This window comes from Microcaecilia unicolor, chromosome 3, assembly GCF_901765095.1.
Source record: "Microcaecilia unicolor chromosome 3, aMicUni1.1, whole genome shotgun sequence".
In the NCBI taxonomy this organism is placed as follows: domain Eukaryota; kingdom Metazoa; phylum Chordata; class Amphibia; order Gymnophiona; family Siphonopidae; genus Microcaecilia; species Microcaecilia unicolor.
The window spans coordinates 331068751-331085368 of record NC_044033.1 but is presented as its reverse complement, the minus strand read 5'-3'; the positions used below and the strand labels follow the sequence as shown (position 1 = coordinate 331085368).

Here is a 16618-nt window from a genome sequence, read left to right as displayed (position 1 = left end):
GGTTTTTAGTGTTTTCCGGAAGTTTAGGTGATCATACGTAGTTTTCAAGGCTTTTGGTAATGTGTTCCACAGTTGTGTGCTAATGTAGGAAAAACTGGATGCGTAGGTTGATTTGTATCATGGGGATTTGTATCATTGTATCATGGGGAGAAGGGTACCCAGGGAAATCATCCTGAACTTTTCTTGATCAGGAATTTGTTCAGGGCCCTTAGGTCTAGGATGGGACAAAATCCCGCTATTTTCTTGGGCACAAGGAAGTACCTGGAATAGGATCCCTTCTTCCCCTGGTGGCACAGATTCAACCACATTGGCCTGTAGAAAGGCAGAGATTTCTTCTACAAAGCACCTGCTTGTGCTGAGAGCTGATGTAAGATACTCTCAGTGGGCAATTTGGTGGTCTCTGATGCCAACATAGTGTGTAACCGAGATGGACTATTTGAAGAACCCACTATTCAGAGATTATAAAGGGCCACCTTTGATGGATCTTGCAACTTATTGGCTTCCAGGAAATTCACTATCCTTTCCTTCAGCATCGCTTCCATTACTTTTCCAATAACCGAAGTGAGGCTTACCGGCCTGTAGGCTCACTTCAGTGGTGATGGTTCTATATAATGGACCCAAAGCTCTGTTATGGGTTAGTAGTTGTTGCTCAGATGTTTTTTTAGGTTTCTTGAAGAACAAGACAAGGTTACCCATTTTCTCCCTTATTATTTGTGTTATTGGACAATTTATTGAGGGAGATACAAATGAATCTGGACATCCGGGGTTGGGGGAGAGGGGTCCGCTGGGTTCCAGGAAATTCAAAATTGCAATTCGCCGACAATTTATTGGTACATTTGACTAACCCGTGTGATTCATTATCCACTCTCATGGAGAGTTTCATTGAATATGGGGATTTTTCAATATTTACCTTGAATTTTATGAAGTCAGGGGCATACCAAAGAATAAAATTACCAGTAGATACAAAGAATATTTGACACTTGAATGTTCAGCTTTTATAGAGAATAATCAGCATTGGCTGATGGTTTGGAGATCCCTACCATTGTCTCTTAGTGTTAGAATTAGCTTCTACCAAATGGATATTTCCCCAAATGGCTGTTTCACAGAAAATACCTATTTATTTGCTGCAAAAACATATTAAGCATTTACATAAACTAAGTGGATGTTTTTGTTGAGGAGGGAAAAGATTGTAAGCTCTTTTGAGCAGGGAGTGTCTCTTTGTGTCAGATGTTCAGCGCTGCGTGCGTCTGGTAGCGCTATACAAATGCTAATAATAAAAAACCAAAATTATAGCTCTCTTATTTATATGGGAATTGGAGGATAGGTGGTCTTGGACTTCTGAATCTTAGAACTTATAATTTGGCCTGTCTTCTCCATCATGTACAAAATTCGGTTCGGAATAAAGACTATACCCCATTAGAAGAGCAGCGGGCCTTCCTAGTGCCTTGGCACTTTAATTTTATATTGCATGCCCCCACTACACTCTTACTATCTAACTTGAAAACCAACTGTGTTGTGCAACCTCTGAGGTTGGCATGAAGAGATTTGATTAAACTGTGGAAAACGGGATCCTAGGGTCACCAATCAGCAGTCTTTTTTTCCCCAGGAATGGATAATGCGATTTTTACAGGTTGGGAACAAGCTGGGTTTACCTTAATATAACACATTTTTAATGAGGATGGCTCCCTTAAAACACTAGTGAACATACAGCAGTTATTTCCGGGACTAAGGGCATATCTTATTTTCAACTACCTATTGGGCTTAAATTGAGGGAGCTGCTCCTCGACAGTCAAGATGTGGGAGGTGACAATTTTGGGTCTCCACCTGTCTCTGCAGTGGTTGCGGACCTGGAAGGATTACACTAATATTAAATTAACCTGGGAGTGGGAATTGGGATGCCCTTTGAGATCTTATGATGTTGGCTGTACTATTAGAGCTCTCTCATCAGTGGTGCATGGAGCAGGTCTGAAAGAGTGGCATTACACATTTATTCACAGGGCTTACTGGGCACAAAAACAGGTACAGAGTGGTCCTGGTCCCCTCTCTGTTATGTGCAAAATGTAACCGGGTGGAGGGCACTTTGGTACATATTTTTTTGGCCATGTCATTATATACAAACATTTTGACTAATATATTGACATACATAGGGTGATTGGTGAATATTGGACTAAGGGTTCTATGGCATTATTAGTGATGATTTGACCATAACATAAAATCTTACTTCAGAAAGTCATAGTAGTAGGGAAAAATATATATATTCCAGAAGTGAATGCAGCCTGATGCTCCTTCCTACTGGCAATGGAGAGAAACCAGTTTCATGCCCTCATGTTACGGGAAACCACAGAGGCACATCTTACTTTTAAATGCCAATGCTGCTTTCTAGCTATTTGGTCTCCTTATATTTATTTGCTGCCTCCCAGAACACACAGTTTGGTTTTAAATAAGTTCACTTCATGAGGGATCCTGTGTCACGGATGCTCCTCCTTGGACATTTGCATAAACTGATTTAACTCTTACTCCTCTGGACTATAGGGGTTGGTGTGTATTGGTAACGGATGAAAGATTGGGGGGGGGAGGGGGCTTTAAACGTATTTTGAGTTGGGTGGTAAGCAGGGGGAACAATGCTGTATTTCCTATTTTTGCTTCAGCAAGGGGTTTGGGTGTATTAGCTTGTTTAAGCACTGTGAAAATTGTAATCTTGAATTTCTATTTGTTTGTTCTTTTTGCTGCAGCCAATAAAAACATTTTCTACTAAATCCCCCAATTTTGGGCTATGAAAAGGGGGAGGTCGGTGCTCAGGCTTAAGCAGGCCTATCAAGCTGAGAAAACAAAAGAAAATCTGAAGGGCCAAAAAACACTAAGAAACTAGAAGGGAACATCCCCCGCCACACACAGGCACTGAAGGGAACTAGACAAAATGCTGCAAGCCACAGAAACACACCGTGTCGCAAGTGGCCACAAATTGGCACAAATTGGCTGGGATGCTGTTCTCTCCGCAATCTCCACTAGCACCACATGCCGACTGCAGCTACTCTATTTCTGAGAGCCATGCCGGAGCAGTTTCCTTCCTGCAGCTTCTCCAAAAGAAATTATGGCTGTTTTTCTTTGGAAACTTTCCCTCCCCATAGAGAAGTGGAAGAAAGCCACCAGATCACCAGCCCCAGGTGCTGTCTGACCTCAAGTCAGGTTGCCTCCCCTGTAGGTGTGTTTATACTTAACTGCAGACTTACAACATCTCACTAAGCCCAAGCTGAAGGGAAGAGAGAAGGGAGGACGGGGGAGACCAAGTCACACTCACCTCCTTGCTGACAGTGTCCCCACAGGGCTGCTGACAGCAGCTGCTTCATCTGGCCAAGACTGGAGGTCAAGGCCTGGACCCCACAGCCCTCTTGGTCATCCCTGAGTGATCCTACGGTCAAGTACTCAACCAGAGGACCACAGGCCATAGACCATGCCCCCAGGAATCAGACCAACAAAAAAAAATCATTCTGGTGCACCAGTTGATCTGAACCATCTATTGAAGGAAGAGAAATACTGGCAGGTTGCAGGGCTGCACCACCTCTTATACTGGTGAGGACATCACAGAACTGTTAAGTGTTCTCTGCCTCCATCTGTTTGCTGGGGAACATAACCCACTCATCTGAACTGGTCTAGCAAGACAAGGAACGTACATTACGCGCATACATGTGGCACTTAAATGCTAACATTTACACCAGCTCTACGGTTGGCGGTCGTGTTCGCACCTAAATGTCAAGCCCATTAGTACCCGGTTAGTCTAATACTGTATAAAAAGAAAGTAAGCGACTACATTCCTTTATAGAATAGGCTCCTACCAGGTGCCCTGTTATAGAATTGCCCCCTACATGGTTCAAATAAAACGTATGTAAGAATGACTACGTATTAATTATTCATTTACGCAGGATATTCTCAGACCAACCAATAAACACTTCCAACAACAGGTGCAACAGCAGGAGTAGGAAGCATAGGTTCCAATTGCTTTGCTAGGAAGTTTTTCATTTAGGAGAGAGAATGGCACAGCTGAGCCTGGAAACCTGTTCAACAGAGGAAAGTGTGTAAAAAAATTAAAAAAAAGACAGCATAACCCAGGAGCCACAGATATCTAACACTTATAAGAAGACTGGAGCTATGCAATGTGATCACTGCAAAGCAAAAACAGAGATACAAAATTATGCAGACTGTAAAAATATTAACTTACCTGCAATGCCAATGAAGACGGTCAAGCTAAAGCAGATGAAGAACACAACAAAGACCAGGACAAAGTGGCGTTTGGACAGGGTATACAATCGCATAGGTGCCAACCTGTGGAGTAAAGACAGAGTGTGTTAATTCTAACATGATGTCAGGAACGTGCATAAGAAATAACCACAGGAGACATTCCTTGAAAACCACCCCCGCCAAATTCTATTCTGAAAGTGCCACACTGACATTTATGAAAAAAGAGACAAGCTGACCTGATAACACTATGAATGCCATGCCAAAACCCAAGTGTACCCAGCACCTGTTTTGGAGATACAGTGGAGGAGGCGATTAGACAAAAATGATGATCGGTAGGATGGGGCGTAGAATTCCTGCCATTGCTCAAGAATAGCACTTACTGACTGGTTCAAGAGTACACCTGTAATGGGCTACACACCTCTAAGCCAGGGAACCACCCCTAAAACAGCCCCAGCTAGGGAGGGATCAGATTGATTTAGAAGTCCAAAAGGAGCAGAGAGGAGCTGCCAAGCAAGCAAAATAAAAACATCAAAGGGAGACATCTTTAAATAAATCCATGAATAATACTTTGGTATTTACTACAATTTATAAGTTGCCTATTTCCAAAATAAGATTCCTGTTTCCAAAAGAATTCCAGAGAGCATTCAACAGAAGCAACATACAACATCCTATTTAATTCCTATCCTATATAATAATTTGCACCTCCGTCTGGATGCCTGGGTTCGTAACACACTTCCCATTGGTCCACAATGGCGATGACGTCAGAGGGCGGATCAGTGAGAGGGAAGGGAAGCCAGCACCAGCCAGCCACAGAACGTTGGAAGTGAGTAGAGAATCACCCCCCTCCCCCCTGTCCTCCCCCCAAGTTCCATGCCCCCCTACCTCCCTCTCCTCCCCTCTGAGTTGCAGGACCCCCTCCCCTTCGAGTTGCAGGACGCCCCCCTCCCTTCCGAGTTGCAGGACGCACCCTCCCCTCCAAGTTCCATGCCCCCGCGCCTCCCTCCCTCTCTCGCCCCTCCAAGTGCAAGCACGACCTGTCCTCCGCCTGCCCCTCACCTTCCTGCGTGCCGGCTGTAATTTAAAAATTCTTACCTCGGAGTCCGGCATCAGCAGTGAAGGCGAGCGGCGCTTCAGACTGCCTTCCCATCTGTCTCAGCTCTGCCTCTGGTCCCGCCCTCATTTCCTGTTTCTGGAAGGGTTGTCTATCAGCAGGTGGAGATAGAGATCACTGACTTTAAACCCAGTGATATAGGACAGAAAGCACTCCCAGGAGCCAGTATATCTCTGTCTTTATCTCTGTCTCCAGTAGACCGATGGACAGATGGCTCCTGAAGTCCTCCTAGGAGTGCTTCTGGCCTAAATCTCCTGGGCAGTTGAGCGTGGGGGTGCTCCGGCTATTTGGTGCCAGCTTTAGGGGACATACCTGGTTACACCAGGTCCCTCTCCTACCCCTGGTGTCCCACTGCTACTGTTCTGTGGGCTCCCTCTCCCTCTACTCAGTTCCACTGCACTGATTTGGCTTCGATTAAAAAGAAAGTGGTTTTGAACCCAGGCTCTTGATTCTACCTTTGTTTTAACATTTGTTAAAAAAAACCAGACAGGGACATTCTTAGGCAGTAGCTGTTCGGGGCAGAATTCGAGGGAGAGCCTGCTGGAGGACTTGCTTCTCGCGCTGTTTCTTTTTACCAGTGATGTGTGTCTCTGGACCGTAGTGAGCGACGTTCCAGCAGTAGTGAGTTTTTCACCTGCTGCTAACGCTAAGGAAATCTTGATAAATCACAAGTAAGTGCTGTTGAGTTGGTTGATGTTTTCTCCTTCCAGGAACAAGCAGGAAAAAATTGGCCTGAAGGCTCATAAAAATGTTCTCAGAGGCGAGGCTGTCATGCAAAGAAGACATATAGAATTACTGGCAAAGAAGGCACACAGAGTGAGTTAGTTGAAGTGGAATGTGGCCCAGATCCGTGCAGTGACAAAACTAGTTTACAATGGATTGGCTTTTATAATTCATCATCAAGTCATACCTGAAGATCACATGCATCTTTACATTTCTATAACCTCAATGCCCCTTACTTAAAATGGTTTTATAGCAGCAAAAACCACTAATAGAAAAGTATGTCTGGGGGGGAGGGTTTCTGTGCACTCATTAAAAATCTATCTATAGTTCATACTTAGTTGGTCAGTCTGCATATAAACGTCATACTTGTTCACACTGATCTGGAAGATGAAATTTAGGGTCTGTTCCATCTTGAATCGACACCACATGACAAGCACTCTAAGTGCCCAATGGCAGGAACCTGCACTCCACTGATCAAGTTAACAGGAGTTGTAACCAGGAATGTGAGAAGACATGGGCTACAAAGCAAGGAGAAGCTGCATATAGGGTAGTCATGTATACTGAAAAAGAAAACCCGTCCAACTCCAACATGCCACTAACAGATGTAAATATCTGAATTAGGGAGCCAGTGTCAGCACTGCCAGCCATTCTATGAAATGCAGCAGGGGACCTGGGCTCAAGACTCATTCAGTGGTGGGGGCTAGCAGCTGGACACAGGGCCGATGAATGCAGGACTGCAGACTAAATGACTGGACTAAAGTAAGCTGAATAGGGATATAAAATAGGAAACAAGCAAAATCCTTTGATAGTAGCAAATAAAGATACAAGACAAAATGTTACAGCCAAACAGAGGCTGACTCTGACTGAGCTGGAGCAGGAGGAAACTGCTAGCTAAAAGAATGAATAATAAAAATAAATTTTTAATTCAAAAAGTTATCCCACCACAACAAACCAGAATTAGAATAAAACAGTGCTACTGTTGCTATTGTGACTATTCACAAGTAAGTCTGGTAGATATATTCGGATGAAATGATGGAATTTCCCCACCAGCTCTGTTGGACTTTTATGATATTTCAGTACAGGGAGAGATTAGAATGAGCTCTCTACTCAGTCCAGCAGAGCACACTGCAGACATTTCTGCACTTGAGAGAAGACTTTGCAAGAAGCCACCACATGGAGGCCAAAGACAGCATTATTGGAGCATCCATGCCTCCAGCTGAGGAAAGGAGAGATGAGAAGAATGAACTCTGGACTGAGGTCCCATTTCTAGGAGGAAGGTATACATGTGTTTTTTTGTTTTTAAATTAGGATTTATTTACCGCCTTTGTGAAGGAATTCACTCAAGGTGGTGTACAGTAAGAATAGATCAAACATGAGCAATAGACAATTACAGCAGTAAAAATATTCAAATAATAATACAAAGTATGGCATAGTATACTACTTACAATGTCAACACAATACGTAATAGATCATTTTAACTGATAGTGAAGGGTAAAGCAAAGATGTAACATATAGATAGGTAAGAGAGTTAAGAAGATTTAGAAAATAAGGTGACTGATTTAAAGAAAGTTGCACATGAGGACAGAGAAATGGTTAAATATTATCTCAGCTAGGGTAGGAGTGGATAAAACATGTCCTGCTGCAGTATACGCAACCGGAGTCACTCCTTGTGTGTGTGAGTGAGACTAATGAGTTAGTTACTTCTTCCATTAAAGGCCTGGTTGAGGAGCCAAGCTTTCACCTGCTTCCTGAATATATTAGGTAGTTTTAAATCTATTGCTTTATATTCTACCTGTTCTAAAGTTTACTCTCTCTTCTTTAATAAAGCTCTCTTCCTGCTCACAGGCCAATGCAGAAAGGTACCGCAGGCAGAAGTGCACGGTTAATGAGGCATGTGTGTGCACGTACTGGACACATGATGCAGAAAGGGACTCTTTCACAGAATATCCTGAAAACCTCACTGGTAAGGGAAACACCGTCCTAGTTTATCCCACCTGTAATCATACCTGGTTTAGATTCCATTTTAACTCTAATTTTCTTTCTATATACTTTGTCTTCTGTCTTGATTAGATTGTAAGCTCTAAGAAGGGACTATCAGGATAAATTCACATGCTCAGAGATAGGTGTGCCTACATGTGTGGGAAAATGTGGGATACAAATGAACCACAAATAAATAAATAAATAGGTGACTAAAGACTTGCTAAAGAATATACATACAAAAGTAGGTGCCCAGAAAACGTAACACATCTAGGCATTCCCAGAGACAGAAATGGGTAGAGGAACACCACTTATACATACATTTCTAGAACAGACACAAATATGTCAAGTTCTCATGCTACATACATGCACAAAGTCACTCCTGTTTTGTAGCAGGTACCACTCTGGGAGTTTCATGTACACTATTTTACAAAAAGGCACAGATCTGCCTATGATTAGCTGATTAAGTACAACTCTTAAAAAAAAAACAATCCAAGTCTTCTTTTGAATTATCTGATCATGATGTTTATTTAGGATCAGAGATATTGGCCAATTGCTACTGGCTGAATTTTCAAGAAATTAAAGGTGCCATCTTCTCTGCATTATATAAGAAATAGTATGTATCATGTTGTAGTTTGGACAGCTATCCACCTTATCTGATGAAAACAGCTTTAAAAGAATTTAAATCTTTTATATTATTTATTTAATTATTCTTATATTGCACATTATCCACAACAAGTTTCAGTCCAATGTGGCTTACAATAAAACGATATAACAGTTTACATATAATAGCAGTGAGATTACTAGTTAGTAGAGAGACACTTTTTTTAAACAGGTAAGTATTTTTTAAGCTTTTCAGAATAGAAGATAATAACTTATGTTTCTAATTTACAGATCACTAAACAGCAGATCTGCAATTTCATATTTGAGTTCTTTCAGTACCCTGGGGTGTATATAATCCACTCCAGGTGATTTACTACTCTTTAAAATTTGTTGATTTGTCTTAGTACACCTCCCAGGTTCACCGAGATTTCTTTCAGTTCCTCTGCCTCATCACTCTTGAAAATCACCTCTGGTTTTGGTAGATCTCTTATATCTTCCTCAGAAAAGACTGAAGCAAAGATTTCATTCAGCCACTTTGCTGTGGCCCTGTCCTCCCTGAGTGCCCCTTTTACTTCTTGATGATCCAACGGTCCCATGGATTCCCTCACAGGCTTTCTGCTTCTAATATATCTGAAAAAGTTATTACTGTGAGTTTTTGCCTCCAAGGCAAGTTTCTCTTCGTCTTTTCTTTTGGCCTTCTTTATCAATGTTTTGCATCTAATTTGCCAGTGCTTATGTTGCTACATAAGTACATAAGTATTGCCATACTGGGAAAGACCAAAGGTCTAGCAAGCCCAGCATCCTGTTTCCAACAGTGGCCAATCCAGGTCACAAATATCTGGCAAGATCCCAAAAAAAGTACTAAACATTTTATACTGCTTATCCCAGAAATAGTGGATTTTCCCCAAGTCCAATTTAATAATGGTCTATGGACTTTTCCTTTAGGAAGCCGTCCAAACCTTTTTAAAACTCTGCTAAGCTAACCGCCTTTACCACATTCTCTTGCAATTAATTCCAGAGTTTAATTACACGTTGAGTGAAGAAAACCTCTCTGATTCATTTTAAATTTACTACTTTGTAGTTTCATCGCATGCCCCCTAGTCCTAGTATTTTTGGAAAGCGTAAACAGATGCTTCACATCTGCCCGTTCAACTCCACTCATTTTATAGACCTCTATCATATCTCCCCTCAGCTGCCTTTTCTCCAAGCTGAAGAGCCCTAGCCACTTTAGCCTTTCCTCATAGGGAAGTCGTCCCATCCCCTTTATCATTTTCGTTGCGCTTCTTGTTTTCTTCATTTGGATCTTTTTTCCATATTCTGGTAGATTTTCTTTTGGCTCTGATAGCCTTTTTCACTTCTCGCTTTAACCATGCTGGCTATCGTTTGCTCTTCTTTCCACCTTTATTAATATGTGGAATACATCTGGTCTAGGCTTCCAAAATGATATTTTTAAACAACGTCCACGCCCAATTTAAAGTCCTAACCTTTGCAGCTGAGTGTGATTTTACTTTTAGATATGTTTTCTCTATTAAAATGTCTTACGTTTCCCTGGTTATTATGCCAAATCCTGGAACCAATGAAATTGACTCCTATATTCTACAGCTCCAAGCTTGGGTGCATTGTTTCTTGGAATGTGCAAATTATCAAGAGGAAATGCTTCCTTCTACCTGGATAGAGCTTTTGCCCAGGAATTATTGGTGCTGAGACAAAGGAAGCATAGATATATGAGTGGCAGAGCTGGCTGCTTTTGCAAATTTAAAAAAAAACCCAACATTTTTATACAGAAATCAATTCATTGAATAATTCCCAACCTGTCTGTCAGTAAAAGTATAGGCATTTATTTATTTTTTAACATGTATGTTTTATCCATATCAGAGGTGATTCTCTTGGTCATCAGATATTACCATGTTCCAAAAGGGTCATTCCATGCCAAGTGGTCTAAAATTAAAAAAAAGTTCCCACCATCATGTTCTCCAATTTTGTTCAAATGTTATCTGTTGCACGAGTCAGGTGTTAAACGAAGTTTCCCAAAATTTGAGGTCTCTACCTGCAATAGTTGCAGATCTAGACCCCCTTTTCTGAAAGGTTGTCAGTCCATGAGCGCGTGACATTTACCAAAATGCCATTTTTGGGGTCTAATAAAATCCAAACACATTTATAAGAATGGCTAAAAAATTCAAATCCTGTACAGTTTTTGATGCTAATTCCGATGAAATACATTTTAACATTATGGATGCAAAATCCAGTCAAACAAGTTGACTCAAAGGTGGAATAGAGTATGTGGTGTCAAACAGCGCTCTCCATCGTCTCCCATTCTTTTTAATGTTTTCCTTCATACATCGGGTAAACAACTGGAAAAAGCAAACTTTTGTAAGTATATATATATATATATATATATATATATATATATATATATGCAGACAAACTGTTCTCATTCCATTCCTACTGCTTTGGAACTAACTAAAACTAGGAGAAAATATAGTAAAATAGTAAAGCTACACAACCAATTAAGGATGGACCCAGAAGCTTTCCTCCCTGAGGAAGGCCACCACCAGGATCAGCACCTTGAAGAAGGTACGGGGAGAGTTTGCACAGCCAAAGGCATGGTTCAAACCACAAGTGCTCTCCAAGGACTGCAATGTGACAGAGACAAAGAGGTAGTGACCAGAATGGGAAGTGCAGACCCGCCTCCCTGAGAACCAGGGAAGTGTAGAACACTCCCTGCCATACCATCACAAGTACTGAACGCAAGGGCTCCCATGGAAATAGGGCGTCATGAGCACCCGGCCCATCCATAGAGATCCAATCCTGAGCACCACAGTCATCCTGTCTTCGACAGCTAATAACACCTGTACCTGCCCCAACAGAGCAGCTCGTGCAGGGACAAGGGAAGCACCAAACTCTAGGCCGCTGCCTCGCACGGGGGAGCCAGGAAGAAATCTGCATGCCCCCAGTACCAAATGATACCCATCACTGATCATCTCCAAGACCTGCCTGTCTGAGGTAAACATGGCCTATTCCCCCAGCAAGAGAAACACACACTCACACTCCATTGGCCGGCCAGTAGGAAAGGACCGAGGTCTCCATTACTGAGAAACAGGAGAGACTGGGTCAACCGGTAGGCAGTCATAGTCACAGAGTGCAGAATCAAAAAACCTGCCAGGACCTGGACCTTCCGGCCCCCCAAAACAAGAGACAAGGCCAGGAAGATAGAGGGGCTGGCCTTGCCTGGACCTCTGGCAGCTGCAGGCCCTTAGAATCTGCACTAAAAAGATGGCCACCCTTAAGTATGACAATATACTGCCTCCGTGGCCCAAAGGAGCAGTGCTATAATGGCGGGTGACATCATCTGTGCCCAAGCAGAGGACAGTGCACCACAAGGCAACCAAAGAAGCCAGTAAAAACCGCAGCAAGAGTGCTAGACCCAGTCCCAGTCTGCCGCAGCCCCTTGCCTCCAGCCCAAACCGACTTGCTCAACAGAAGAGATACAGGCAGAGCGCGGCTGGTTGAGGGACATAACCCACTCATCTCTGGATTCATATGTGGGATACTATGGAACAATCTTTGTGATGGATGGGCTGTTGCACAAGAACGCTAATGGAACAGCAGTTCAGTAGAGATCAGATCCAATTAAATTGACAACCCAAAAGGAGCAGAAGCACTTGCCTTAAAACGTTGCATTTATTCGATTTGGCTCACGCCTTTTTCAGTTGTAGCCCAAGACAAATTATATTCATGTGAATAATGGTTTAAAATGAACATCTATTATAGTCAAAGATAAAAATGAAAACATTTGAGTTCCTCCTGTACACTTATGAAGGTGTCACAAGATCAGCAGCATGTATACCTTGACATTCAAAGTGCAACACAGCATTTTAACACATAAGTTTGCTACTGTTCTTTAACCCTTCAACAAAGCACCTATTGCATGAAATTATACTGATTTTAGTGGTCTCCAGTTTGCACTGCTATTCAACTTAGAAAACTAGAACAAAGATTTGTATTTCATGACATTGCTTTAATGATATGCTTTTGTGTGCAAGCTTTCGTCTATGGAAATCAGACGGTGACTTCCGTGTCTTACACATAAGGAATAGAGAAAGCAGTTGCTGGAAAATACAGATTTAGGAACGTTTACTTTTCCTGCATTACACTCTTTTGATTATGTGGCTCTTTCCAGATCCAAATGAGATTACCCCCACACTCAACATCACACCACAGAATTAAAGCCAATTCCACAAATGTCAACAGAACAAACAAACAAATCAGCATAATGCTGATAGGATCTCTATTCTCCTGAAACAGATTATAAAGAAAAAAATATGCACGGTGGATAAATCTTCGCACATTTTTATGACTAGGGTGCAGAAAACATTTTTTTCGTGTCACTTTTTGGATTTCTAAACACAACAATTAACTTTTTCAGCTTAAACATTTGTTGACTGACACGCGTTGAATCGATTCTGCACAGAGTGAATTTTTTTTAGGTATTTGATGAACGCACATCCACGAACAAACTGCATCTGATGTACTTGAGCAAAGCGGAGCCACCGTCTCTCCCGCAGCACAAAAAGGGGTCAAACAAGTTCATGTCCCTAAGCAACGAAGGCGATCAAGAAAAATTGCTGCTACCCCCAGAGACCTCCCTTAAACAAAATCCCGAAAACCACGGGCTCCCAGTTACACAGCTGCAAACACAGAGATGAGGACCACAGCGCGCAAAAGTACAAGCACCGGGGCCCAGGTTGAAGAGATTGACCACTCGGCTCGGCTTTAACGAGGCACACGCTGCCTCCTTCTTACTCCCGACCCGACCTTTCACGCGCCCCTCACGCTCTCACTTACGGTTCCATGGCTGCAGCCGCTACAACAGCTGAACTCACTCCACATCCGCCTATTACTTCCTGATTCGTCACCCAAGAGCGCGGCCGCTGACGTCACGCAGCGCACTGCGTTTTCATTCTTTCCCAGCTTTCTCCGTCCTCCGCGACCGCGACGCGTTCGTAACCGTGGCTGCGGTGAAAGTGGGAGAGTACTTGTGGCTGAGGATCTCGTTCTCCCTTTAATGCTGTCAGCCAGCTAGTGAGAGCAGGATAGGTGCTGCTGCTACATATGTTGGGACGGGACTCTGTGGTGGCAGGGCTTATCTAATAAGGTGCTATAGGCGGCGCTTGTTTTCCTCGCTCACGGTATATATCTGCCTACCATTAGCATCAGTAGGATAGTAAATACCTCACCATCAGCATTATTCCCTCCAAGGCGGGTTTATGACCGGAGCGGAGACGGCATGACGTCAAAAGGTTGACGCTTATCTAAGCAGCAGTCATGTTGGTTTGTCAAAAACAATAGCAAACTAGATTTTGCATTCTCGCTGTTAGGAGGGGATAGGGGAGAAGGAGGGATGTAAGGGAGGGTCGGGGATTTTTCAAGGAGTCTATAAAGGGGAGAAGCATATGAGCTGCTGTCACAGAACCAGGCTGGGCTGCAGGGGATGCGGGCCCTCCCCCCCCCCCCCCCCCCCCCCCCGTAGCTTGGCCTGGCTCAGTGACAGCGGCGGCATGGGGAGCAGTTCCTTTGCTTCCCCCCTTCACAGACCCCTCAAACTTCCCAACTCCCTCTCCCCCCACCCCGAACCCCTCCCAACAGAGAGAATGCAAAGTCCAGTTTGTTATTGTGTTGGACAAATGAAATGCTGGCAAGCTCCACCTACTGGTTTAAGAGGCTCATGCCATCTCGTGTTAATCCAACCTCCTTGGTTCCCTCCAAGGCGGTTTTGTGTCACTATCTCTGGGATAATCTGGCCCTTTACCTGGGCTGAAGGCAGTGGGCGGAGCTTGCTGCCATACTGAGTGACCTCAAACATTCACAGATGCTATAGAAAACAATAGCCGATGTGTGAGGTTTATATTATTTTAGTAAACCTCCTTTTCTGTTAGGATGGGGTGGGAAGTTTTTGAGGGATCTGTGAAGGGGGGGAGGGTTAGATTCAAAATGTGTTTGTCAGTGGTCCAGAGCTTGCTTTGTTATTTGCAATGCTGTATATGCCTTTATTTTTGCTTATGATGACAATAAAGATATTTCTATATAAAAACAATAGCAAATGCTTATGACTGCCAATGTGTGGGGTTTTATCACTGAAACAGCATAAAAAATTATTGTCGACATTTCAGTTATAAACCGAGTGTCCAGGAGAGATGAGCTTCGAATCAGACGAGGTGCCACGCACCGAATTTGAGGTGAGAAGAAGCGGATAGAAAAGTGCTTAGGTGTCAGTAAATGAAGGCAGAGTTTTGTCTAAGAAGTTAAAGTTGTTTTCTCTTTTATGTACCTATTCTTCATGTTTGCGGAGTCAAGTAGTTGGATTTTTCTTCTTGGTAATTGTTAGCTGATAGTTTTGTTTAAAGTACACCAGTATGCTGGCAGCTCATAGAACATGGCTTCAGCATTTTAATGTCATGCTATCTCCTGTCATTAAACCTCTTTGGTTCCCTCTAAGCTGAGCAGGAGTCCTCCACCTACAGTTCTGCCAGTGGGAGGTGCTGTTTCACTATCACATTTTCAATAGTGAGGGACAGGAAAGCTCTGCAGGACTCCAGGGAACCCTAGCCATTGAAAACACAATATTGAAGCACCATCTCCCACTGGCAGCAATACAGTTGGAGGCTTCCCGCTCAACTTAGAACCCAGGCCTCAGGACATACCTAGCCAGTCAGGTTTTCAGGATATACAGAATGAATATGCTTGAGATAGATTTGCATACAATGGAGGTAACGCATGCAAATGTATCTCATGCATATTAATTCTGTATATCCTGAAAACCTGACTGTCTAAGTGTTTCTCAAGGACTGGTTTGGGAACCCCTGGCTTAGAGGGATTAGTGGTCCAGAACTTCCTCTGTTTCTTCACAGTCCATGCAGCTCTCATCCAACTCTTTTCTCTGCCTCCTAGCTGCTGTGTTCAGGATTGCAGCACCTAACATATGCCGGTCACTCTCTGTAAGAAAACCACAGCAGGATGGCTGAAATGTCAATTCCACTTATTCAGACAAGACCCAGACAATCGCAACAATCGGTTGAAGTGTTGTTCTTCTTTTCTAAACACCTGTCTTTTGCTGGTTGCTATAGGTACCACTTCCCAAATCACTGTAAACTGCATTTTTACTCTGTGACTAGCCAGAATGAGCTTGATAGAACTTCCAGTTTAGGCAGTTGGGGCAAGAAGAATAGTAACAGCAGTCATAGCCCAACATTTGAAAATGATCATGGAATGGCAAACACAATATAAATTATCCCTTCCTAGACACAGCAAAGGAGTTTGCTCAATATCGGGGGGTGCACAGCATCCACAAAGCTGGCTACAACTGACAGGAGGGCAGGGTCTGCTCCTTTCACTCATGCCAGCATACAACAATGACCAAAAGATGAACCAGGGTGAAGAATGTCTACTGCTGCCACCTCCAAAATTGTGATACTTCAGTTCAATTTGTTCTACCCTGCAATTTCACCAAATAGACTTCTATGCAGTTTAAAAGAAATAAACTGGGTATGCCCAGGAGGTACAACTTTAATTACATTTAGAATAATCAATTTGTATCTGATATGCATTTCGAGAATGAAAAAGCTTTAAGAAGTTTACAAAACACATCATAATTAAATAGTGTCCTAATTTTGCCTGATAATTGATTCTACCACTTAGCAGCTTGGTATTGGAAGGTAGTAGACAACACAGATCTATATACACCTTTCAGATTAGGATATGATAACTCTAAAAACATCTTGCTATTTTCAATTTATTCTAATGCAGTAATAAAATCAGATTCTCCATATAAACTGGCGTATCACCATATATTATAAGAAAAAACCCGCACAACTTAAAGATATACCTTGCTTCCACAGAAAGCCAGTACAGTTTTACAAATGGTGGCGCTACCCTCTCATATTTTGATTTTGAAAAAAAAAAAATCAACCT

At 42.8% G+C, this 16618-nt stretch overlaps 1 protein-coding gene across 1 annotated transcript in view; it reads right to left on the bottom strand.

The window, feature by feature from the left end:
• The window catches only part of TMEM181 (transmembrane protein 181), a 78415-nt gene extending 64846 nt beyond the window's left edge, over positions 1-13569 (bottom strand). The window contains exons 1-2 of the mRNA XM_030195498.1: positions 13496-13569; positions 4217-4320 (exon numbers count right to left, since the gene is read on the bottom strand). Of these exons, the coding sequence (XP_030051358.1) occupies positions 4217-4320; positions 13496-13503 (112 nt within the window). The 5' untranslated portion in view covers positions 13504-13569. The remainder of the gene's footprint in view (positions 1-4216; positions 4321-13495) is intronic.
• Positions 13570-16618: the final 3049 nt, after the last annotated feature.